At 46.2% G+C, this 27,042-nt stretch overlaps 1 protein-coding gene across 11 annotated transcripts in view; it reads right to left on the bottom strand.

Moving 5' to 3' along the window:
• FHOD3 (formin homology 2 domain containing 3) overlaps positions 1-27,042 on the bottom strand; it is a 505,109-nt gene that overhangs the window by 171,781 nt on the left and 306,286 nt on the right. For all 11 annotated transcript variants that reach the window (XM_059895637.1, XM_059895638.1, XM_059895639.1 and 8 more), the window contains 3 exons: positions 22,300-22,411; positions 15,003-15,097; positions 7,663-7,806 (listed from right to left, as the gene is read on the bottom strand). In XM_059895637.1, coding sequence (XP_059751620.1) covers positions 7,663-7,806; positions 15,003-15,097; positions 22,300-22,411 — 351 coding nt within the window. The remainder of the gene's footprint in view (positions 1-7,662; positions 7,807-15,002; positions 15,098-22,299; positions 22,412-27,042) is intronic.

Here is a 27,042-nt window from a genome sequence, read left to right as displayed (position 1 = left end):
TGACTCTTTTAATCAAATGTAGAACACTGTCTATAAAACCAAGATGAGGAGCAAGCAGGTTCCTCATCCAGCACTGATTGCTTGCACATCCTACCCCATCTTATCAAGAAAGCAGTGAGGAGCGGACTAAGGTGGCATCTGCGGCAACTTCCACCAGTCTTTGAGGCCACTGAATGATCTAAACATTCTTTTTAAATTTTTGTGGAAATTTTCAAACATATACAAAGACTTTTGTGCTTATCACCTATGACAGTTCAACAACTATCGACCCTGGCCAATCTTGCCTCATTTACTCCCTGCCACAGACCCCACAGCCAGATTTTTTTGAGATAAATCCCAGATCATATAATTTCACCCATCAATATTTCAGTATATATCCCTAGAAGATACGGATTTCTAAAACCCATAACCACATACCACTGTCCCGCTTAAAATAATTTCTTAATATCATCAAACATTGAACAATCTGAACATGCTTAATGGAGGTCAAAATCTATTAACATTTCTTTGAGTTTACGTTGTTATACTACTACTAACCTCCATGACAGGCAGCCATCTTTACACATCAGATGTTATCATTTTCCAAATTGCTATCCCACATTTTCTTTTTAATTCATACCTATACATCTTGATTCAGCTTTTAGGTGAAGTGGATGCCAGCTCTAGTACCATTTCAAGAAGAAACTATGCTGATGACAGGTGGTGCAGATGATTATAGCACTAGGCTCCCAGGGAATCATGCCTCTCTGTTTCCTTATCCTTGTGTAGCCCTCTCCTACATTGAGTCAACAATTTTCCATGTGACTTGCTTTGGCCAATGGGACATCAGAAGACATAGATGCCTCAAAAGTGTTTGCACTTTGGGACTTGTCCTTCTGAAATGCTGCTACATGTGAAGAAGTTCGGGCTAGTCCGCTGAAGACATATGGCCCAGCCAACAGCAGCACCAAATGCCAAACCAGGTGAATGAGACCATCTTAGACCATTCAGCCTCAGTCAAGCCATCAGATAACTGTAGCTCCCTGAGAATATTTCAGGTGAACCAGGCCCAAATCTCTGACCCACAGAATCATGAGCAATAATTGCTGTTTTAAGACTGCTCTTTTTGGCATATTTGTTATGCAGCAAGAGCTAACTGATACACATTTTCAAAATCACCTATGACAAAGGAAGAATTTTAAGAGATTGGATCTATAAGTTATTTATTCCTGACAGTAACAGTCACCACCTCACCCCCAAAGTCTTCAGCCCTAAGATGCCTTTGCCATTACTAGGACCACATTTTCAGAATCAAAAGTTAGAACACAATCTGACAAAAGACTTTTTATTTTGATTTGTGAATTTATGTATTTGAAAAATCATTCAAAGCTATAAAAATTCAAATGAATTTAATTAAACATGGATTAAATCACCTTTCTAAAATGGAATTAAATTACATGGAATTGGGCATTCCCCAGAAAGTCCAGGACATATGGTCACCAGACATCCTCCACTATTAAGAAGAATTCTAGAAACCCAACCAAGGTCTCTACAATGGCTTGAAAACATTCATAGTCTATTGTGAGGAAAATATTGACACTGCTTATAGGCTTCCTTGCTGCTCTTGCATATAATGAACTTAGTTGTCCTGTGGCACTAAATATTTTTAAAACTGCATTAATTTTCAGAAAGGAATAAAAATCCTGACTCTACTTAGTACCCAAGCATTCAGTAATCACCTTGAGTGATTACTCAAAGCATCTCCCCCCGTTTAAGGTAGCTGATTTCTGATTAAATCATGCCCTTCCTTCAACCCAGCATCTGTTAATAAAATGTGTGATATTTAAAAGAGACCTTCATTCAAGTGCTTACTGAACCTCTACTCTGGGCAGGTGTGCTGCTGGGCACAGGGGTTAGAGGGGAATGAGACAGATGACAAAGGCAAACTGATAGACAAGTGTGACCTGAGGACTGTTCAGTCTGAGGTGTGGACACAGACAAGTGCTCCTTCCTGGGTTATAAACAAAGTGCAGGCGACAAGTAGCAGGAACTCCTTTTACCTTGCCAACGAGGCCTTGCGGACGAGGGGATGTCTGAGATGACTCCCTGAGAATGGGAAGGAAGAGCACTCCAGGCAAAGCAAGGAGAATGGATAAAGGGAAGCTCCCTGATGACCTGCCTTTCACGTCCAAGAAACAGAAGAAGTTGAGTGTGGCTGAAACTTCAGAGACATCTTAGGAATGACCCGAGACAGGCCACAGAAGCACGAAGGCCACAGACGGTGTTAGCTCTTGTACCAACTCAAAGAGTTTGAGTTTCATCCCACGGGCTGTGAAAAAGGTTTTAAGGTTTTTCATTCATTCATTCATTCATTCATTCACTCCTGTTTATTTTCTTAAATAGAGGAATGGCGTAGTCAGATCTGACTTCCAGGAGGATCCTTTGTTTTCAGTTGCAGGAAGTTAGGAAGAGGGAATAAGCAGAGAAGCCCCCGGGGGATGCCACTCTGCAGATACCAACCTCTCCAGGCCCTGCCCGTCATCACACCTCCTTTCAACCCTTCACACCTGCCAAACCTGAGCTCCTCCACTACTCTTCCCTCTGTCACTGTCCTTCTTTAGGCCACCACCTCAGATGGGCCTTCCTCCCCCTGCCTCAGTGTCTCACCTCTACCTTATCCTGCCTCTTTTCTTCATAGACACGCCAGCAATCTTGGATCCTCAGCTTACTCACGTACTTTGATCACTGTCTGCACCCCATGAGAATGTGCAACCCCTCAGGACACTGGCCTTGTCTGCCTAGTTTGCTGCTGTGTCCTGGGGCCTAGAATAGTGCCTGGCACATAGTACATACTCAGTAAAGTTCTGTTGAATGAATGGATTCACAGAGGAACAAATGAATGAGAAGATATTGCAAAAATCCAGGCAAGAAATGATGAGGGCCTGACCTAGGGGAATGGAGAAGAAATCACAGTCTTCAGCAATCAGACTTCCGAGCGTGGGGACAGAGGAGAGAGAAGGGAGTCCAGGACAGCTCCGGGTTTGTAACTTGGGAGACTCTGCTCCTTGTAGAGGTGAAGAAATGAACAGATTGTGCAGGGTTTTTGTTTTTGTCATGGGAGAAAAATAAAAGGTTTCGTTAGGGCTGGATACATGTCACGTGCAGCCTCCAGGTGTCTGTGACTAACATAATCTGAGCTCCTCTGGCACGTTCCATGTCCTTTCTTGTGCCATCACATTTAGCTGCTGGGGGAACCAGCCACCTGCTTGTCTTAGACCACAGAATGAAAGTTGCTTGGGGAAAGGACAGATCTTCTAGCTCTGTATTTTCAGCCCCAGCAGAGTATGTGACATACCCTCAATGAATGAATGAATGTAATACAAAAAGACAAGCAGGCAGAGGGGCAGGCAGCCAGGAGCCTTGGCAGAAAGCTCAGGGTCAAGGTATCAGCCACCAGCCTCCAAAGCTGCTGAACTCACTGGGTGAATCATAGTGCAGGCTGCATGTATTGAGAGAGGAGGTCTGATAAGGAAACCCCAACACTGAAAGGGAAGGGACAGAGAAGAAAGATCCACGGGAGGACATCGAGGAGGAACAATCAGAGAGGTACCCTGGAGACATCCATAGACATAGTCACCAGGAGTGCATTCTACAGGAGCAACATACAAAAGTGGTCTCATGACCACCAGCATCATCTTTTTATGATACTAGCATAACAGTGGTGCCCAAGCTGCTAGGGACGGCATACAGAAAAGGAAGAGAGGAAGAGGGGGGAGGCTGAGAGGGAGGCCAATCTTACTTATGACTATTTGCGTAAAAATCCTAAATAAATTAGTATCGAACAGAATTCCAACAGCACACTTTAAAAAAGAACACATCATGACCACGTGGGCTACAGTCCAGGAATGTGAGGATGGTTAAAGGATAAAAGGAAATGAAGTAAATAAACAACTTCAAAATCTAGAAAAAGAACAACAAAGTAAACTGAAAGAAAATTAAAGAAGGAAATTATAGACATAGAAACGTTTTGAGTTACAAAACAGAAGAGCACTGCAAATCATACATAAGTCAAAATTAACAACAACGACAAAATAGACAAACCACTAGTTAACCCAGAGGAAAAAAAGGGAGAAATTACAAACACAAAAATTAACAAAGGAAAATAACTTCAGAGCAAGAGGAAATTAAAAACATTCCTAAGAGACTATTTATATATCTCTTTAGTAATCAGTTTAAAAATCCAGATAAAGTAGATAATTTCCTAGGAAAATATGATTCAGAAAAACTGATCTCCATAAAGATAGGAAGCTTAAATAGACCAATACCCATAGAAAAAACATAGTTACCAAAGATCTCTTGCCTCCAACACACACACACACACACACACACACACAAATACACACTCTTCCTCTGCCCCATCATCATCACAGGTCCACACAATTTCCCAAGGGAATTCTATTAAATAATCAAAGACCAGAGACAAAGGCAGAGAGAAAGAAGAAAAACTTCTAAATATTTTTACAAAGCAAGAATAGAATTGATACCTAAACATAAAGAGTATTGGGCACGCACACGCACGCACACACACACACACACACACACACACACACACGCAGAAAAGAATGGTCATGGTAGCGTTGTCATGGCAACAAAACTGTAACCAGCTGACATCCATCAAGAGAAGAGGAGATAAATAAATTGGGATATATTCATCAGCAGTGAAAGTGAACAAACTAGAACTTCACATAACAACATGGGTAGGTCTCAAAAACAATAAGCAAAAAGAGAAACTGTAGGAGGACACAAAAGGTATGGTTCCATTTATAAAAAGACAAAATTAATATGTTGTTTAGGGATACAGACTGGGAGGAAAGAGTTAAAACAGCTGGCCTGTGACCCCTCCACTCCTTTTGTAGTAGTGATGCTTCTGGGGAAAGAAAGAAGACAATGGCCCCATCTAATCTTTTGTAAATATGCTAATAACTAGACTATCTAACAAACAGCCTGATGATATTTGCTAAAATGAGAGTTCTCGTTTCTGGAGTGCCCTTAATTAGCAGGCTAGGATTGGCTAAGGATCACCTACACTAAATAAACACAGAACTTATGGATTTACACGCCATGACTCTCTGGACTATGTAGTAGAGAGCCTTCATAGTTATGAAGCAAATTACTCGCTGGGCGAGGTGATGCATGAACCACACTTGGAGACCTCATCTATCGTTCTGGGTCAGAAAGCACATGTCTGATATATGAATAAAAGACCTGGGAGTCACAGGTCTCTGCACCTCTGTATTCTGGAAATTATTACCCTAGATAGATTAGTATAGCTCTGCTATAGGTAGCAAGATCTCAGATCTGTCAACTCTTATTTGATAATCTGATCCTTTGTGTTAGCTCACAGAATAAGTTATTTTCAGATAAAATTATTAAAAAAAAAAAAAAAAAAAGAGAACAGTGCTGGAAGTTAGTTGGATGACACCAGGAAGGGCCATCAAGGACACTTCCGAGTTACTGGTAATATTCTACTTCTTAAATACATGAGTGTATTAGAGCTCTCCAAAGAAACAGAACAAATAGGATATATATGGAGATTTAGTGTAAGGAGTTGGCTGACATGATTATGGCAGCTGAGAAGTCCCAAGATCTGTGGTCCAAATGCCTGGGAACCAAGGGAGCCAATGGTGTTAGTTCTAGCCGGAGGTCAAAGGTAAGAGGCAAACTATGTCCCAGCTCATTACCATCAGCAGAGAGTGAATTCTCTCTTGCTCAGCCTTTTGTTCTATTCAGGGCTTCAGTAGACTGAATGAGGCCCACCCACGTGGAGGAGGGCAATCTTCATTACTCAGTCTACCAATGTGAATGTTAATCTCATCCAGAAATACCTACACAGACACAGAATAATGTTTGATCAAATATCTGGGCACCCCGTGGCCCAGTCAAGCTGACACATAAAGTTAACTATCACAATGGGTGTTTGTTTTGTTGTTCTTTGAGTGAAACATATAATCTACATTTGTGAATGATATGTACTTAATGTTAAAATATTAAGCAAATGCCATTTGACAAAAGGAAGACGGTGAACACAGGACATCTTTTAAAACGTTTGGCATGAATGGAAAGAGGAAGATGGGGAGGTAGCTTGAGAGTCAGGTAGACTGGAGAGAAACTATGCCCTGAAACCAGAAGTAGTCTTCTGGGGGAGGTATCCAGGCTACTTTTCAAAATGCTCTCCCAGTTGTTCACTAGTAGGAAATTCACCTGCATTATGCTATCTTCTGATACACACTGACCACATAGGATCCAAAGCTATGATAATATAAGCCCCTGGTTGAGCAGAGTCTCAGAGATTGGAGTTCTGATCAGGGGGAAGGGGGTAAAGAAAGGGAGGTATATGTACTGGAAAAAGTCCTTCTACCTTGATGTGAGCCAACAGTTATTAGTCCCTTCCTTCTCCATCTTTAGTATTCTTACTTAATTCCTACTTTATCCTGTCTCTTAGGGGCCATGAGAACATAACCCTCCACCACCCACTGATAATAAAACACGAAAATGTGAGCAGATTACTGGGTAAGTGAGGCTTCATTAGAGGAGAAGATGCCCAGAGCAGGGGCAAAAGAGCTGGCCAGCTGTGGGAAGCTTTATGCTCTGACAGCAGATCTCTCTGGCTCAGTTTCCACTGATTTTTCCTAAGATCATACAAAGATAATTCTGTTCTGTTCCTCAGCTTGTCACTTATTATGACAGTAACTTTAAGGAAGTAATGAGTTACATGTCAGTTTCTCCACTTCTACCCAGTGAAGATCACAATGGAGCCATTTAGCTGGGAAATATCCCTCCTAGGACTCTAGCTGTGCACACAAATTTATGAATAAAGCTGTTCATTATAACAGCATTCATCATTTTCAAAAACTTGGAAGCAATCTAAATCTGAGAAAACAGGGACTGGTTATATGTATTATGGTACTTGCATACAGACAGGCTATTATGTTCCTAATAAAACGAAATTCTTGAAGACGATTCAATGACAAAAGAAAATGGTTCCAAAATATTTATTAATAAAGATTCAGTACACAACACTGTATATAGACTATTATCTCCGGAGTTAATAGTCTATACATTTACAAAAAAGACTAGAAAAACAGACCAAAATGTTAACCATGGTTAGTAATAAAATCATGGGTGATTTCTTTCTCTTACACTTTTTGGTATTTTCCAAATATTCTTCAACGAGTACATACTTTTAGCAAATTTAAAAAAACACCATGACAAGGCAAGAGAGAAAGCAGAAGAAAGTGAAAAGTTTAGTATCTTTAATAGCACTTTTTCCCCGCATTTTCATTTTGCAGTGGACCCTACAAATTATGTAGAGCCCTGCCGGAAGTTCCACCCCGTCCGAGGATAAGAAACACAATCTACGTGCCTCCTTCCCCACCACCCCTCATTCAGAATGAATGTTCTTTAAAATAAAATAGCAATTAATCAATCTGGGCCCACCCTTGGAGTTTCTGACTCAGCAGGTCTGGGGCGGGGCCTGAGAACCTGCATTTTGGCAGCACCGAGGTGTTGCAGATGCTGCCACATCACACTCAGAGCCACTGGTCTAGAGTATGTTTCCCTCAGCCTCTGACATTTGTCCAGGCTGTATGAGGCCCTACAAAAGGCATACACATATCCTGTTACCTCATAGATGTTCAATTGCTCCACTAAGTCCAGGTCAGTCCCTTTCTTGGTCAAGTGCCGCTGGGACACAGCTGCAATGCCCAGCTCCTCCAGGCAGTCCACCACATCGTAGAAGGTGTCTTGGTCTGGCAATCCTGACAAGGTCTGGATGGAGAAAGAACAGGACACAGACATGTCTTAGGGGACAAGGCTCTCAGGGCATTTTTTGCATGGTAGCCAGTGGCCACGAGTATAACAATGTGGGGGCAAAGCAAACAGATGCTAAGTTCATTTGAGAAAAAGCTTCTTCAGTGTGGTAAGCAGAATGAACCCCAAGATCCCACCCCCCCGGGACACAGGTGCTATACAATTCCCTCCCCTTGAGGGTAGGGAGGACACTCCCATGATTAGGTGACGTTATATGGCAAAGGTGAAAGCATTCTACAGGTGTCATTAAGGTCCCAAATCAGTTGATCCTGAGTTAATCAAAGGGGAGAGTAGCCGGGTGGTCCTGACCTAATCACGTGAGCCATTTAAAAGTGGGTTTAGGCCTTTTCTGAGCACAGAGAGTAGAAGAGAGATTATCCTGCTGTCCCGGAAGAAGCAGCAAGCCGCCATGAGTTCCACAGCTGCAAGGAAATGAGCTCCGCTAACAACCACAGAAGCTTGGAAGGGGACCCCTAGCTTCAGACGAGACACCAGCCCTGGTTGACACCTTGACTGCCGCCTTGTGAGACTCTGAGCAGAGGACCCAGTGAGGGGGTGCCTGGACCCTGCCCCACGGGAGGTGTGAGATGATAAGCCTGTGATGTTTCAAGCTGCTAAATTTGTGGTAATTTGTTACATGGCAATTGAAAACTAACATACTCAGTGATCAGAACAACTCCCATTAAGATTGATCTACCAACAGCTGGAGTCATAACAATTGAATGATTCCCTTTTCTTTCTGTTCGGCAGGCCTTCCCCTTGGTCTAAGACATTTAGGAAAACATGAGAAATTTCAAAGCTGCAACCAAGAGACTAAAAGATAACCCAAGAAAGAAAAGGCCGACTTTTCTTTGAGTTCTGCTTCTCTTAAAAGAAGGATGATTGGGCTTCCCTGGTGGCGCAGTGGTTGAGAATCTGCCTGCCGATGCAGAGGACACGAGTTCGAGCCCCGGTCTGGGAAGATCCCACATGCCGCGGAGCAACTAGGCCCGTGAGCCACAATTACTGAGCCTGCGCGTCTGGAGCCTGTGCTCCGCAACAAGAGAGGCCGCGATAATGAGAGGCCCGCGCACCGCGATGAAGAGTGGCCCCCACTTGCCGCAACTAGAGAAAGCCCTCGCACAGAAACGAAGACCCAACACAGCCATAAATAAATAAACAAATAAATAAAATTAAAAAAAAGAAGGATGATAGCTCAGATCAGGCCTCTGCTGAGAACTGGAAGGACCCTTGAGGTGATTTACTCCAAGTCCCTTATCTTATAAACAAGGGAGATGAAGGCAGGGGAGGGAAGGATTCGCCTGAGGTAACAGGAAGTTACTAAATAATAACTAATAAAAGCCTGTGCTCAGACCTGCTATTCTGGTCTCCTTTCCTCACACACCTGTGCCTTCTACACAAACTACTCTGGCCTGAAATTTCAAGGTCTCGACTCCCTATTTATTTCACTATTATTGCATTTCAAAAATACTCTAAACATGGTGACTTGCCTTGAAAGAAAAAAGACCAATACTTTCTTAAGGATCATCTCACAGCACCAACTTCTTTTAACACTTCTATTTTGGGGCTATTAATATTGGAAAGAATGTCTCTACTCATAACCCAAATAATAGCTGTTTCCCTTCTATGCTGAACAAAGAGGATACAACTCACTGCTGTTGAGACCAGACACTGAAGAAAAATAACTGGGATACGACAGCTTAATCCATCAGGGGGCCCAGCAAGGACACAGAACAGGAGGCTGTGAGCAGTCAGCAGCTGTAATAAATAAACAGGTGCTCACACCTAAGTGGCCAAGTGTGGAAGCACACGTAGGTGTCTGCAGATGCTGGGCAAGGCAGTCACTGCTGCATTAGCAGATAGCAGTCCACTGAGTTAACTGAAAAAGTACACACCTGTCCAAAGCACCCTCTCATCAGAACAAGTCCATCTTTTGGTTTTAGTGAAAACTCCAGAACTTGTTAAAAGATGAGGAGAGGGAAATGGTGATACAAACGCCAGGGCAGGGCTAATGATCGGAGGTGCCCTGACTGACTGCTGACCTGCCAATCACAGGTGAGTAGACATTCAGGGTTAGATTCAAAACTTTCTACACGGCAGTGTGGGGGGATAGGATGGGCACAGAGAGGGGCCTCTGGCCGTCTCCTCACCTCCCCGTTCCCTTCCTTTCTTCTTCCCTTTTTTCCCTGCTGAGAGTCAACTGAGGTTCCTTCTCTCAGAAGTTTCCAGGAGGTTAAATTCCTGGACCTAATCCCCATTGCCTTAGCAAGCCCAACCATGATGGGTTGGTAGGGAGATTTCTATTAAATAATTATGTCTATAGAACCAAACAGATCAGAGAGCCCTTGCTCAATAAGAGGCCCAGATCTGAGGGTATCGACTGAGAGGACATCTGTCATTTCCACGGTGAAAATGTGGGCTTGAGCCACACCCGCGTCCCACCACCTCTCACGGATGGCTGCAGGGGAGCTGGCCGTCCACCACCATCAAAGACAGCTTCTCTAGTCCATGGCCATACCACCCTGAATGCGCTTGATCTTGTCAAAGACAGCTTCGCTCTCCGCCTGCACGGGGAGGGGACCGTGCAGCCCAGAAACACACTCACATCTTTTCAGCTGATTCTCTGACATGTTCAGCAAACTCTGCCACACTCCCACCCCTCCTGGGCCCTGTCCTCCCATTTCTACGCTGACACTCACTGCTAAGGTGCCTATTTCTGGCAAAGGTGGCAGCTACTCCAGAAAAGTCTATGAGCAAATGTCTCTTGACGCCTTCACTCTCAGATGACACTCAGGACCCCCTTCCTGGTTTCTCTCAGACCTTGTCTTGCCAGGGTTTGTGACAAGTAAATCTTTACAGCATCTCTCAGAGGGAGAAATCTCTGTCCTAAAGGACATTTTATTTTCCAGTCCCTGGGTTTTCACTGATCCCATCAAATCTTTCTTGTGGGGTAAAACCAGTGTGGTGAAAGCCTGTACACACAGTGTTCATAGCAGCAGAAGCAGAAGCATCTGTGAAAGCCAAAAGCTGTGAGCATCCAAATCTCCTTCAGTGGATGAAGAGATAGCAAATGGTGGCATATTTATATTATACAATGGCACACTATACAGCAGCAGAAAGGAGCAAACTATTAATACGCGTAGTAACATAGATGAATCTCTAAGGCACTGTGCTGGGTGAGAGAAGCCAGCCTCAAAGGGTCACATCCTGTATGATTCCCATTTTTGAAATAATAGGACTATAGTGATAGAGAATAAATCAGTGGTTGCCAGGGGCATGAACAGTGATCAGGATGTCATTATAAAAGGATAACATGAGCGAGATTTGAGGGGAGATGGAGCCGTTCTATATGCTAATTGTGAAGGTTATCCATAACTATGTATGTGTCAAAACTTACACAGCTAAATACCAAGAGAAAAAAGTCAATTTTACTATATGGTAATTAAAAAAACAATATAATCAAATCTGAAAACAAATGCTCAGTGTGAATCCCATCAGGTAACTCACCCCCTGGCTCCGCTAGAGTTGCTTCCCTCCCCAGGGCTCCCTGGGGTCGCATTCCCTGAAGGCTCCAAGCCAGCCCCATGGTAATGTCTCTTGTAACTCATTCCCCCCTCCCCCGCCACCTGCTTCATCTGATTCTACAAGGTGATCAATATCTGAGCCCCCAAAGCGGGGAATCCCACCTAGGAGATTGCAGCTGGATCAGGACAGAGCACCATGCAACTTCAGCTTGCAGGGTGAGAAACGGCTCGTTTCTGATGCCCCCTCAGATCTTCTGAAGACATGGTTTGGGGGGGTGGGGAGAGTTCAGGGGGGGTTAGTCTGGATCCTGGAAACCCCTCATTAATCTCCCTGTTTAACAAAGGGAGCAGACTTCAGTTTCAGAACCATGAGCAGGCTAGAATTTCATACCCTTGTTTCGTCATAAAAATGTTAATGTTTTGAATTCCATGTTATTAGGCCAGCTTCCATTTTGTTGAAAGAAAAGTTAGAAAAGCAATATAATTTCCCACATTTCAGAGTCTGAATTTTTTCCAGACCCATATTAGCATTTCAATGTGTTATGATGTTTGGGATCTCAGAAGATGTTACTCACTGGAACGACAAACGTGACTAAAATTCAACAAAAGAAAACAAACCCAGTGTGGGTGCCAGCGGCCTGCTGACCTTTTTGAGGAAAGGATGACACTTAGAATCATGTCCTCAGGACCTTCTTGGACTTCCCCTGGGCCAGAACTAACAAAAGATGAGACGGAACTGCCAGAAGAGAAAGAGTAAGTGAGGAATTCCTGGACGCTAGATGCCTTATGGTGCCAAGGAGAGTGTGACACGTGCTGGGTCCTTGCCAGTGATTGGCAGCAGGATGCCCACGCCATGCGGCTGCTGCTGGGATCGTTACACAGCCGAGCATGGCCTCTACCACTGAGGTGGAGAGCATTACAACGAAAACACTGTGCAAGAGTGAAAATGCCATTTTTGCTGAATTTAATGTTTTCCAAAACAATGGCAGTGACTGAAAATGACAGGAAATAGGTGACCTTCATCTTCAAAAACCAACAGAAAATTGCTTTCAAATTGCATGGTAAAATCAACTCACAAAGAGCTTTGAAGATAGAAACCGAATTCTTAGGATTATCTTCCAGAACAGTGATGCCCATTCCCCACCAGGACTGTAGGAAATTTCCTGTGACCTCATCAACAAACGGCATTTCATTAAAAAGCAATCACTGCCCACGTGACCCGGAGAAAATGGCTTGTTGTTTTACTATATATTTCTTTTAATCTTAGTAGGGTTAACGTCATTCATTTTTCAACGGAGTTCTTAATATATTTAGGATAGTATCATTTTCTGCCCAGTTTTTTGCAAACAATTTCCCAGTTTGTCACTTGCCTTTACTTTTTGTTTTGGATTTCATTTTACAAATAAGATGTTTTATAGTTTATAGTTTTATACAGTGAAATATTTAAATCCTTTGCTTTGGAACCTTTTTGACTGGTTTTACTATTTTATTATTCGGCAACTAGAGACCAGTTAATCTTCACCTCTAGTTTTTCCTCAGTTTTCTACAGTTTGATATGTTACATTGAACTCTTTAATCTAACTGAAATTTATTTTGGTGTACAGTCAAAGTATGTTTTTGTTTATTTCCATTTATCAAAACCTCTCCCAGTCATGAATAAAGCTGACCATCCCTATGGATGTCAATCACAGGGTGAGTCATCCTCTGCACTGAGGTCTGTTTCAGAGCCCCTCTGCTTCAGCCATCTGCTGAGGAAAGAGTCAAGACCACATTGTTTTAATCCTTAGAGTTTGCACAACATTTTAATATCTAGTAGAATTACTTTTCATAATTATGTTGCTTTCTACTAATTTGTCCTCAGTCATCAGGGGAAATGTTTCTCCAGTTACATTTCAGGAAGAGATTCTGGGTCCTTTCTGAAGAACTAATGATCACTGCAGTTGGTCCTTAGGCTTGCACCTGGCAGCCTGGGGCACAAAAAGGGAGGATCTTGGGGTAGCAGATGTGGCGTCTGGGGTCCAGGGAAGAGAAACAACCCCACCCTACCTCAATTATTAATGAGGAAGGGGCCCGAGCACTGGGATGAAGGAGCTCCAGTCCTGAGAGTGGGCTGTCCCAGGTCAGCATGGGACCCACTGTCAGAGCACCTCTCAGGACGGACACAAGCTGGTGACCAGGGAGGACGTAATGGGAGGAAAGGGAGCACAAGGGTGAGGTCACCATCACAGGAGGAGGACGGGACCCGCCCTCAGGAATCCATACCTCGCCCACAGCAGTCAGAAGTCAATAAGCCGTGGAACAGAGTGCTTGCTTTTCTGTCTGATTGTGAATGATTTCCTTAGAGTAAAACTTGCTCATCTATATTCTTAAGGAAAAATGTTTTCAAGGGGACATCTTGATAGGATGAGTAGCCATAAAATTCTCGCTACCCTCTTTCCGGTTTTATTGGAAAGAACCAAAGCACAGAAAGCATGCAGACTCTCAGGCCTTCACAGGTATGAGCACCAGCACACATTGCACACATGCCACGTGTGGGTGTAAAGGGTTTTCTCTTGCAAAGAGGCATGCTGAAGTGTGTTCCCGCCACGGGGGTGCACACGATGTGGTTCTTCTTCAGAAGGCAAATTTTAGATTTTCACATGTACTAGTTCCCTAGGGCTGCCATAACAAAGTACCACAAACTGAGAGGCTTAAAACAACAGAAATTAGGTATGGAACTTGGTAAACTGTAAGCTGAAGACCAATCACATTTGCTACACAGGCTGCCTGAACACTGTGACCATCTCTCCAGATGGATCCCTCTGTGCTTCTGGAGGCAAGGATGGCCAGGCCAAGTTGTGGGACCTCAACGAAGGCAAGCACCTTCACACGCTAGATGGTGGGAGCCTCATCAACGCCCTGTGCTTCAGTCCCAGATGCTTCTGGCTCTGTGCTGCCACTGGCTCAGCATCAAGATCTGGGACTTGCTGGGCAAAATTACTGTAGATGAATTGAAGCAAGAAGTTATCAGGACCAGCAGCAAGGCAGAACCACCCCAGTGGACCTCTCTGGCCTGGTCTGCTGATGGCCAGACTGTTTGCTGGCTACATGGACCACCTGGTGTGAGTGTGGCAGGTGACCCTCGGCACCCACTAGAAACACGGCAGAGCTTTAAAAATAAAAAACTGGTTTTCTGAAGAAGAAAAAAACCCAGAAATTTATTCTTTCCCAGGTGAAGAGACTAGAAGTCTGATATCAAGGTGTCGGCAGGGCCGTGCTCTCTCCAATGGCTCTAGGGTAGGATCCTTCCTTGCTTCATCCGGGATTGGCTGCTGACAATCCTTAGCATCCGTTGGCGGTCCTCAGCTTATAGATGTATCACTCCAATCTCTGCCCCTGCTTTCGCTGGCTGTCTTCCTCATGTATGCGTGTCTACCTTGTCTTCCCTCTATGTGTATCTCTCTTCCTCTTCTTATAAGGACACCAGTCCTATTGGATTAGAGCCCACCCTAATGACCTCATCTTAACCTGATTACATCTGCAAAGATCCTATTTCCAAATAAGATCACATTCACAGGTACCAGGGGTTAGGACTTCAACATCTTTTGGGGTGGGGGGACACAGTTCAACCCATAACAAACATCAACCGACCTTGTTCACTAAAGTCATTGCATAAACCAGCAACTCCGTGTCGACCCCATCCTTTTCCTCCAGGATTTCCATGATATTTGACCAAGGTTTGACTCCTAGGAATAAAGCAAAAAATCATTAGAAAGAGCAATTCAACACTCCTTGTCCAATTCACATCACAGTTTACCCAGGGACTTATCACCCAATGATGGCAGTGCCTTTCAGTCACCAAATTTCAAAGCATGACACAATTCTTAGGATGCACTTGAATATGTTTCCAATTAGGTGACAATATACCATGTCATCCTTGTCTACTTGAAAATGTATACTCTTCAGTGTCAGGATGCCTATCAGTTTGTTTGAAAAGTTCCCTTTATATTAAATAGGTGATTTTTTAAAAATCCATTCATATGCAGCTTTTTTAGACCATGCATTTTACTCTCTAAGTGTGGAAATTCTTTGTAAGTACTCTCTGTATGTCCATCTCCTGCAAGGAAAGGGGATGCAGGAGGGCTTTACAGTCACTCTAGCAATGGACTTCAAACAATAACTGTGAAACGTCCATCTAGCAAACATTTCAAGAACAGAAGTATATTATCTCTATTCAATCAAGGCACAAATAACTATTTAAGCATCAACCAGGTACCAAGGAACTGGGTCTCTGGGAGTCTGTCATCAAGAGGCTTATAATCAAATGGAACAGTTAGGCATAAGTACAGGAACACACCTCAGCACAGGGTAAAAGCACTTAGAAGGCAAAGCGCTTAGCCAAGCCTGTCACTCAACGAGGGAGGTCTGTCTCTTGCAGTGCGATGGTTGAGGAAGGTTTGGTGCAAGAGGTGACTCCTCAGTGGGGCTCCGGGGGGAGGCTCCTGGAGGCTGTCCCGTGGCTCCAGGGAGGGCAGGGAAACCCTCCACGTTCAGGATCGCCAAGCCAAGGCCAAGGCCACAAAGGGTACACAACACCCTGATGTGATTTCCTACGCTGGAGATAAACATCTGCAGTGACGTATTGCCTTGCCCTTGGCGTGGCGGTGTGGAACGTGCAGCTCTTTCCTGCTTTCTCTATAAAGATCTCAAAGGCATATGGCTTATTTTTGCTGAAAAAGTAAAGTCTGAAATAACCTAAAACCAGTGGGTTCCAAATGGATGGGTTATGTCAGAGCTGATTTCCTGGCCTTGAGAACAAAAGCTCCCCAAGGGCAGTGATGTGTCCTGTCTTATCTCTGTGCCCTTGGCAGAGTGCCCGGCACACAGTAGGTGCTCAATAAAATGTCTGACTAGTGAGACTGGAGACCCCTGAGAGGGCATGGGTGGGTTAAACTGGGGCAGTTTTAAAAGAGCCAGAGGGTTAAATGCACACAGTAAGAAAAGAAGACAGGAGAATTTTAAAAGGAATAGGCAGCTACTATACAATGTGAAAGACACAGATGTAGTTTGACGTACAGGTGTGTTGGTGCTCCCAGCAAGGGAACCAAAAGCCTTTTCCTCTGGACTAGCTGCCCAGTTGGTCCAAACTATGAACCTATGGACTAAGCTTCTATGACCCTTTGTTACTGTGAACACAAAAGCATGATCCTTTGCCTGCTAACTGTTGAAAATTATCTTCTTGCTGATCTTTATCATCAAACTATTTTGAAGTCTACACCTGTTCTTCAAAGCCCAGCAAAGTAACTGTTTCCACCCTCAAGACAATCAGTGTGGTCAGTAGGTCATGGGTCTCACTGTCCAAGTATAGGTCAAGCATTCCAGGTGCCTTTGCTCATGTTCATAACAAGGACAACTTCGTCATTCACACTCACACCCAACCTCAGTACAAAACACGAAAACACGAGTTCTATTGGGTTCCCCACGTATGTGTAAAGAAAAGCCTATGCAAGAGAGACAGCATCAATGCAAAGGATTCTTAGTGGGGCTCGGGGGCCCAGAACTGCTTCCTGGTTCCTTACTTTGGAGCCACACATGTCAAACAGGGCCTGGGGAAGGAAAGGCCAAGAAGCAACCGCAGGCATCCCGGAGAGAGGGATGTGCCTGGACTATCTCCTCTCTCTCTCTCTCTCTGTCTCATGCAGACACACATATCTGTGCACCAGTTTATCCATTATAATGAAAAAGTCTGATATCAAGGTGTCGGCAGGGCCGTGCTCTCTCCGATGGCTTAATTAAAAACTGTGTTCTTCAGCTGTAATATCTGATTCCCTTTTTACCATTTAAGGATTTCAAGACTGGAAATTTGCATGTATTCATACACTGTTGGGATAAATGTTCATTGTCCTTTGACTGTCTGGGGACCAGAAAATAGAAAATTTTTAGAAGAATGAAGGAAAAGGGGAAGAAACCTTCTAGTTCAACACAAATAGCCCTGGCAGGGCTCCAGCTGGCCTGTGTCAAGCACCAGCAGTCATAACTGTCCCAAGAGCTGCCACCTGTCGGAACTAAATGGTCCAGTTCACCCCCACCACCATCACCTTTGTTGCTCCATTTGGGGTTTACGTGTGTGTACGTGTAGGTAGGGGATGGTCCTGTATTAGAATCATAAGCCACACGATCTTCCCCCTTCACATAACAGAGAACGAAACCGAGCCCCAAAGTAGTGGAATGAACAGAGGCTAGAGAGACGCGTCTAACCTGGAGGGATCGGATCCACCCTAGAGGCTCACTGTGAGGTGTCATGGAGGTAGAGCACTTTGTCCATTCTCCTGAGCACTGATGGAGAACATCAGGAGACAGTCATTTCCTTCATCATTATCATCCGTCTCCCTCCAACTCCACCTCCCCTTCCTCCACCCCAAACACTGGAGTGAGTATAGGTTCCATGAAAGCCTGGTTTTTCTCTGATGTTTGCAAGCACATGGTTGGCACTTAAATATCTGTCAAACAAATGAGTTGTATATGAAGAACGCTTAGAACAGTGTCTGTTGCATGGCAGGCACTCGAACAGCAGTAGCTGCCACTGCAGTGGTGGGTGGAGGACACCCACACGGACCCACAGGCCTTCCACACAGGCTCCCAGGCCAGGCTCCTCCTCCCACCAAACCGTAGCACCCCTCCCTCAACCCAGAGTAAATAAGCACAGAATAAACCGCTCAGTACTTCTCCCTCTTACTCTCCCCCCGAGTCTCTGTATTAAACCCAAAAGAAAATAGTAAGCTATTTTGCACGATGCCTTGTACACAAGTTGGTCTAACACTCAAATACAAGGTCCCAGCAGCATGTTCCAAGCCTTTGAGCGTGACCAATGAACCCTTAACAGGTATACTTCTGCTCTAAGCAGCAATGGAAACAGAGCTTGAGTTCTGTCCACTCTAACCTCCACCATGCTCTGTGCATTCTTCACAGAGCAATGTATCCTTGAGCAGAAGTCAGAGACGGGATCGCTTGAAAAGATGGCTGGATTCTTTTTCCCCTGTTAATCATGTGTTAGACACATGTTTAGAAATTATGTCATATCTCATCACCTCACATTCAAATGAAAAATGGAACTTCTTCAAAAGCAGTGCTGAACCAAATTAGCAGGACTCAAGATTTATGACTGAAATTTCAAAATAAGTTACCCAGTCTGTAGGGAACAAAATAAGTGCTGCCCCCTGTGTCTGAGAGGCAAACTCATACAGTCAGAGGGAGGGACACCCCGCCCAGGGGAGCAGAGGGTTCTCGACCAGTTTCCTGTTGATCACCACAGCGAAGGTCCCCAGGAAAGGAAGTCTCTGATGATAGCAAAATGACAAAGCAAGGCCCTCCCGTGGGCTTCCACGAGTGCTTACTGCCTTTCTCTCTTCCTGCCTGGCCCCATCCACTAGGAAGAGAAACTGACTTGAAGATGCACGCAAAACAGTTGCCCCTGGGACTTCCCTGGTGGTCCGGTGGTAAAGAATCCGCCTTCCAATGCAGGGGACGCGGGTTAGATCCCTGGGCAGGGAACTAAGATCCCACATGTCGCAGGGCAACTAAGCCCACGCGCCACAACTACTGAGCTTGCGTGCCTCAACTAGAGAGACTGCGTGCCGCAACTACAGAGCCCACATACTCTGGAACCCGTGCACTACAGCTACAGAGCCCACACGCTCTGGAGCCTGAGCGTCATAACTAGAGAGAGAAAAAAACCTGCACGCCACCATTAGAGAGAAGCCCGCGTGCCGCAATGAAAGATCCCACGTGCCTCAACGAAGATCCCGCATGCCACAACCAAGACCCCATGCAGCCAAAAATCAATAAATAAATAAATAATAAATCTTAAAAAAAAAAGTCTGCCCCTGCAGTATGCGCAGACAGGTGTGACACTGAGCCATGCCCTAGAGACTAACTCCAATCCACCATTTCATTCTAGCCCCTGAACCAAAGTGGCAATAGCCGGGATCAAGTAGGGCCCGTTTAATTTTCATTAATTCATGCATATTTATTAGTCTCTATGAAACACCTAGATCTCTCAGCTTTTATTGCTGCTCCCTAACGGGCCCACTCTTGGCCTGACAGCAAATTGTCCATCCATGCTCACAAATGAACACTTCTGGTTAACCCACGTGTGGGATGTGGGATGTTTATAAAGCAACCAGAGGAATTTGTTCTCAGACAACTTCATTTGCTGTAGGTGGCAGTAATTTTTGAGGCCTTTTAGCTCATTTGTTGATTTTCTTTGCTGATTCTTTAAATTTAACAGTTTTCATCATCCAAATGAATTCCTTTCTACTAAAAAAGTCTATAACATGCCCATTCTCCACCCTATCCCCCCCAAAATGAGTCTAAAGCCACCTTGAGGAGTCAAATTTATGGCTTATTTATAGACTTGTGTGGAAATGGACGTACTCGGCTGGCCCTCAGTCACCTCTGGCACATCTGTCTACTTGCTGGTCCAGCTGAGAGGGGACTGGAGAGCGAGAGCAGCTTCTAACCTTGCCAGGTGGAAACACACCTGCGAGTCAGGCTGCTCCCAGCAGAAGAGCATGACATATTCAGTGGTCCAATTCCAGCACAGGGTTCAGGAACAATTTTACTAGCAGTAAAAGAGGATGATGTTATATGTGTATGTTGTAAAATCATGGCCAAGACCACACATGTCATAGAGAAACATGGGAATGAACCACACGTGATAAGCTATGGCTGAGTTTTTCCATCAGTGTGGTTCCTTTCTGTTCTCAGCCACTAGTGCTCAGCAGACAGATGATAGCACTTGCCAGAAGCTTAAGAAATTTTATAGGCAAAAATCGTGACGTTGAAAAAACAACCCCTTGGCCGTTTTGATTTTATATTTTTACAAATTGGGAGAAGATGGCCATTGTTTTGTCTTGGGGGAGAGAGTATAGCTGAGAGCCTCTGACTGGGGCTGCAGGTAGAGTCTTGGGGGTGGAGAGCCCTCGGGATCACTCCTCTACCTCCACAACATGCCCTCCATGAAATGTGCCGTCCGAGGAAGGAAACTATGAGCTCCCAACCCAATGAAGCCAAAGGAGAACCTCAAGGTCACAAGAAGGTTGTCCCCTCTAACAGGGCTCCCATGACAAGGGCCCATGAGTTACCTGAAATTTAGGACAGGAAAATGAAGAGTCCGCTAATTGTCCTAAAGCAACCCCCAGGGTTGGAGGATGGAGTATGAATCTTCCAAGGACAGATGAAAGGATTGGCCTCACTCTCTCCCCAAATACCCACCTTTGGCCTTAGGCCTCATTGACTGGCCCTGGGAAAGCCCGGCTTGGCTTCTGAGCCATTGAGAGCCCTCATTAGGATTCTCAGGGAGTCCCACTGATCTGCTCTTGAGGCCATGAGGGTCTTCATGCTCGTGCTTCAGATGGCAACAGGCTGTGGCAGAAAGAAACCCGCCCCTGTCTGGGATCCACTTTCCAGACTCACAGCCCCCGACCACACACTAGGGACTGCCTCTGTGATACACCTACACACGGGCCTGGAGTCCCCTCCAGCCTGCAATCCACCGTGCTGGGGACTGAGGTCTGCCTGCGTGTTTGTGGGGAAAGTGCAGGAGCCCAGCTTATGGTCCTGGATGGCTTTCATTAACTTATATTCAAACTTTCAAAGTAACTAGTAAGCTGCTTTCTTTCATCTTTGGATTCAGCCCTGGATGTGGGTCTCTGAGCAACGCTAAGTCAGAGACACAAGTGGTTTGAATCAAAGAGGGCTATTTAGGCCTCTCATTCCTTTTTGACAGTTGTCCCTCAGCTGACTTGTTCATAAACATGTGTGTGCACATGCAGAGACACACACACACACATACACAAAACCATACATCAATATGTTAACAACAATTCTCTCTGGCGAGATTAGAGGTGATTTTTTACGGTCTCTTTTACATTGTTTTTTCCAAATTTTCTACAGAGTGTTACTGTTATAAAAAGAAAAAAGTTAATGTTATCACGTTTTTCTTCTTATTAGAGTCTTTGTGGGGATGATAATGTTAATAAAAATGTCCTACTGAGGAGCAAAACTAAAATATTTTTAAAAGAACAAAACAAAACAAAAAACCCCATTTTAGCTTCAGGCTTCACAGTATTATAGGAGCCACAGCCTGCTTTACAGTAAACCAAATCCAAAGCTCGTTCGTCATCAAGTGTGTACAGCAGGCCTGCCTGCTGTGGGCCAGCCAGGTGCTGGGACACCAAGAAGAGACAGACACCCTGCCCTTGAGCAGGGCACACACTTATGGGAGACGGGCAGTGACAACAGCACAGCAGAGAATAGGGACGCGTGAGGGCTTTGAGAGCATATGCCCGTCTGATCCAAGATAGGGAGGGTGTGGTGCAGGCCGGGTAGGAGGCGGGGGTGACGGGTGGGTAGGGGCTAGATGGCGAAGGGTCAGGTCCTAATCCTGTGGGCACCGGGAAGCCACTGGCGGGCTTTAGACGGAAAACGATGTGGCCAAATTTGTGCTTCAGAAGAATCCTCCAATAGCAGAGGGGAGGGTGGGCATGCCAGGGAAGGGAGAACATTCAGGGAACATCTAGGGGTCAGAGCCAACAAAGCAGGTGTGAGGGGAAGAGAGGAAGGAGTGAGAGTGATCCCAGCAGGATGGGAAAAGAGGATAAGGAACTGGTTCTGTGTGTTCAGTCGTGGAGGCTGAAGACAGAGCATAAAGATAAGCTGGGGTCTGACCTGTCCTGGGTTAGCCCAGGAGTGCTTTCCTTTCACCGTTCCCTCCCTAACCTAATCTTTGTACACTTAACTATCCTAAAATATATGTTTCCTGCGGTGGGAAGTCCACACAAAGGGAATTCTGTCCATTCTTAATTCTGTTTTGAACATGTAAAAAGTGGAAGCCTTCTTAACATTAGGCACTTGTACTTCGATGACATAGTAGGCAGGGACCACTCACCCCTTTTTGTGTCCACAGCAGAGACGGCCTGAATCAGAAGAGGTGCGTTGGACTCCGAGTACTCCACAAAGACCAGCAGCAGCTTCAGGGCTGTCTTCACCACCAGGCGGAACTGCAGAGAAAAGATACAACCATCGTGTAGCTGCAGACACGGCGGGGATGTCTGAAAGCTTCGTCCTAACAGCAGCTGGCACCCAGCCCCTCTTCTCAGCAATTACACAGATTCCTTCACTGGACGCCTCAGAAGGCAGGCGTTAGTATTGTCTCCATTGCACAGGTCAGCAAACTGAGGCACAGAGTCCCCTGCCCAAGATTGCACAGCCAGAAATAGAACCAGAATTTGAACGCAAGGTCTTTGGCCCCAGAGCTCACACCAATGGTGTCTCAACAAACGAGGTAACAGCTGCTGGGTTGGTTATTTCATTTTATCCAGACTAGATCATTCTGAAGTAGAACAATCGATTCTCATTTTTCTGGTGAGGAAGCAGGCACGGCAGGTTAAATGACTTGTCCAGGGTCACAATAGGTCACCTGAACCAAGTCCTGGTCCTTAAACCTGCAGAGAGGGCTGCCTGGGGCCTCGCCCCACAGTCCTGGGCCCAGAGCACTGCACTCACGAGGAGCCACACGTAGCCCAGGGGCCCCCCTTCACGCGCGCGGGCCGAGGGTCACTCACCCAGAGAAATTCTTCAACCTCCCAATTGATGCTGCCGCAGATCCCTAACTCAGCTCAGCAGCTGGGGGACTGTGGCAGCCCAGGGGTTCCAGTTCAGCTCCCTGCCCGTTCCCGCAGGTGCTGCAGCTGCTACCTTCACCCACAGTCTCCTTTCCTGCACCCCACTTCCTTCCACAACCTCCTTCTCAAGGAACTCACACACCAACTTCCTCCTGGAAATGGGTTCAAATCTTGCTTCTAAGAAACAGCAAACCTGCCTCGGGGCTGCTCCTCCCACCCCCAGCAGGTGGCTGGGCAGTGCCCCGCCCCCCACCAGCAGAAAGCGCTTTCTAGGGGACAGGGGCCGATCTGCATCGTGTCTGAAGGGCCTGGAACTACACCTGGCACAGAATGGGCTCAGCCATGTTTGCTCGCTGGATGAACGGATCAGGTAAGGACCAGCCAATCAGCCCACGTCCCCTCGCCCCACCCCCCTGGCCTGAATCGGCTGCAGGCTCTCCACTCACTCTGCAGCGGAGAAACGCCGAGTGCCCCCGCAGGCATCAGCTCACGTCGAATTATTAGAGGCATGTGTACGCATTAGGGGAGAACTGGAGCCCTGCACACGCCGCAGGAAACAGCGGAAAACCACCACCCACCCCCAGTCATTTCTCCAAATACATGCACCTCCCTCTACCCCTTGCCCCTTCTCCTGTCATACTTCCCTAGTGAGCCAGCTGGCTTTTCCTTGATTCCACATCTCTCTCCAGCCAGTGCCGTGGTTCCCAGCTCCCCTTTATAGGAAAACATTTCAAAAGAGTTGCCACCCTCCCTGGCTCCCCTTCCTCACTTCCCATGGACTCCTCAATCCAACCTGACAGCATTTCGATCTCCACCGCGCAGATTAAATTACTCTTGTCAAGGTTGCCGATGACCTCCGTGTTGGTCACTGGTTACTCTTCTGTGCTCATTTTGGCTCAGCCCTCAGCAGCACGTGACACAATCAACTGCTCCCTCCAGAAACAATTTCCTCTTGCCATGGCCGACCGCAGTCTCCTACCTGGATGGCTACTCTTTTGCTGGCTCCTTCTGAAGAGCTCAACCTCCAGGTGTGGGAAGGCCTCAGAGCTCACGACTCCCCCTGCTCCCTGCCGTGCACTCTCTCTAGGCGAGTTGATCCAGGCTCTTAGTTTTAAGTCCCATCTATGACTCCGTGCTCTCCAGGCCGGCCCCTGACATTGCCACTCGAATGCTGACAGGCCCTCAAATTCAATACGGCCCAAAGAGAACTCCTGATTTGCACTCATGCTCATTCCATCCCACCAACCACTGCCAGCATGTTCCTTCCACAGTCCCCACCTCAGGACGAGGCCCCGCCATCCACTGAGTGCAAGCGGGAGTCACCCTGCCCTTCTCCCACCCAATCCTACCATGACGCCGTCGTCCAGGGCTGTCAGTGGCTGTCCTTGCCTGACTCCATCCATAGCTCCATCTCCCTGTCCACCATGAGAGCCTCCGAAGTACTTCTGGGCTTGTCGCCATGAAGTCCATTCTCCAGACTGCAGCCAGAGTGACCCGGGTACTCTCAACCCTCTACTCGCTCTGCGTCACATTCAGGGTGGAATCCTCCCCTGTGGGCTTTATGTCTCTGCCAAGCTCCCTGACCTCATCTCCTGTCACTCTCCCTCTGCCCAGGGAGCTTCCACTAGCCACCTTTCTTTAGTCATATGACCATGAGCTTTTCACATACTGAAGCTTGTGCATGACTCAGTCTTCTCATTGGCTATTCCCTAACCAGTCACCACAGGACTGGCCTTTCCTTATCCTCCAGGTCTGAGAAATTTCCCGTCATGGGAAGTGCCTTCCTGACTACTTCATCTAAAGGAGCCCCCTGGTCGCTCACATCACCCTGTTCTATTTTCTTCACATCCTTTATCGTGACCTGAAATCGCTACGTACAAGTTTGGTCACCTGATATTCGTCTGTTGCCCCCGACTAGAGCAGAAGCTACCTGGTGGCGGAGATGCTATTTTATTTGACACACAGGAGACAGCGTCTGCCCCGAGGAACTACTGGGTCGGTATTGCACACGAAGGGCAGGCCGGCTCGCCCTTCTCACCACGGTTTGCTCTGCACACCCAGCCGCTAATGTTTGTGTAGCCAGCCTCGTACCCCCCACTCCACGCCCCGACAACTTCACGAAGGACAACCAGCCTACTGGGCTTCTGTCCTCACAGCGACATCCTTATTGCAGTGGGACCTGAGTTCTTGGGAGGGCTCTGAACTCTTCAGAACGTTTTCACCTTCCTAACCTGAATCCCACATTCTCTGCTCTCCCTGACTGAGAACAGACTAAATTCCAGAGTATTTTCCTCAGCAACTACAAGGTTGGGGGCAGGAGGGGAAGGCATGGCATGATGAACTGTGCTATCTTTGTACGTTGAGAGCTGAAAAAAATTTCTTCAAGTAAATAAAACAACCCAGCAAGCCCAGGCTTGGCGCCCTCCTCAGTGGGTGCACTATTATTATGTGGTTTCAGCCTCCTCAGTGCCTTCGTGGGAAAGAAGCTGGTTGCTGCCCAGCCCCCTCCCCCATCAGCTGGTCTCAGCAGGACCCCCTTCTGGGCATCTCTGTGGTCACGGGGCCTTGGCCGGCATGGTCCCAAGGACCCACTCTCCCATATGAGGCTCTCTAAGTAAGAAACCACTGACTGTTTTCTCAGGGAGCCTTCTTTCTCTATTAGTCTCAACATGCCTATTCATGTCATCTTCTCCTTTGCAATGAAAGCTCTGTTTAGAGATCTTTTGGCACTGTTATTTTACTTTTTAAAAATCCCTAAACTCTTCTGATTCATGATTTTAGGTTTCTACGAATTTGGCTTCTACTGAGTCTAAGTGGACGTTTATTTATGTTTGGAAGACTTACTATGTGAAATTAATCACAAACATATTAGATAGTTAAACTACTTTAGAGAAAGAGCATTAGCACGTTAATTTTATGGAAATGAATGGTACTAATTGCAAGCATGTCCCAACTAACCATCAAAATACATCCGGCAGGACTCCTCCTGATAAATACCTCACTAACATTACTGCACAGACTTGAAAGTAATAAAAGTACCTGACTTCAAAAGATTTCTACATCAAACCCTTATTTTTCCAGAATTCACTTAATTTGATGCCCTCCAGAACCTGGAAAGCTATCAAAACCCTCCAAAACCTTGGAATAGCCACAATGGAGGCCACACAGCCACTCCTCCAAGTCCAAACACGCTGTTCATCTCAAAGCTCTTAATAATCCACACCTGGTGCCACAGCACTTCCCCTAAGACACATGCTAACAGGAGTGGCCACTGAGCTTCCCGACCTGCTGAGAAGAGGCAAACCAGAGGCCAGGGATGGGTAAGGAGAGGCAGGCCCACTGTGGCAGCAGAAGCAAGGACCGCAAATGAGGGGGCGGGAGCAAGCGGCTCGGATGCCAGCACACAATCTACTGTGTGGCTCAGACACTGAAGGCTTCTCAAAGGGCAGTGACACCCCCATGACATTTTCATCTCTGCCTGGCGCTCCTTCATGTTCTAATGAGGGGTTTCACTGCAATGACTCACAGGCTCACACACCGGCCTATCCATCTAGCACTGAGGGAAAATCAGTAAGAATAGATTCTCATTCTTGTGGAGCATCAATCGCTTGGGAAGACAAAGCAACTGGTCACAAAACAGTTAAACATGGCAACACGGAGTCAGCCTCAGAAGCAGTGGCTCTAAGACCAACCAGATGCTGGGGTAGTAGGTTCCCCACATCCAGAGGTTCTGAGTGGCCCTTGCTAAGGCTATTGCAGAAGGAAGTCAGAACCCAGATGGGGGTGAGCTGGCTGAGCCCATTTAAAGTCCCTCCAAATCCCAAGAGGCTCTGCTTCTTCTTTCAATGTCTTGAGTGCCTTCCAGATGCCCAGCACCCAGCGAGGTTCCCTGAGGGAGTCAGGAAGCTGTAGCCCTGCCTTTAAGGAGATGGTCCTCCTGCTGCAGAGAGAGGACTCAGGACACCTCCATACCACACAACTGAGAGCGTTACCGTGTTAGGGGCCCT

The sequence above is a fragment of the Balaenoptera ricei genome, chromosome 14, assembly GCF_028023285.1.
Source record: "Balaenoptera ricei isolate mBalRic1 chromosome 14, mBalRic1.hap2, whole genome shotgun sequence".
NCBI classification, from domain to species: Eukaryota; Metazoa; Chordata; class Mammalia; order Artiodactyla; family Balaenopteridae; genus Balaenoptera; species Balaenoptera ricei.
This window is presented reverse-complemented; position numbering and strand designations above follow the sequence as displayed.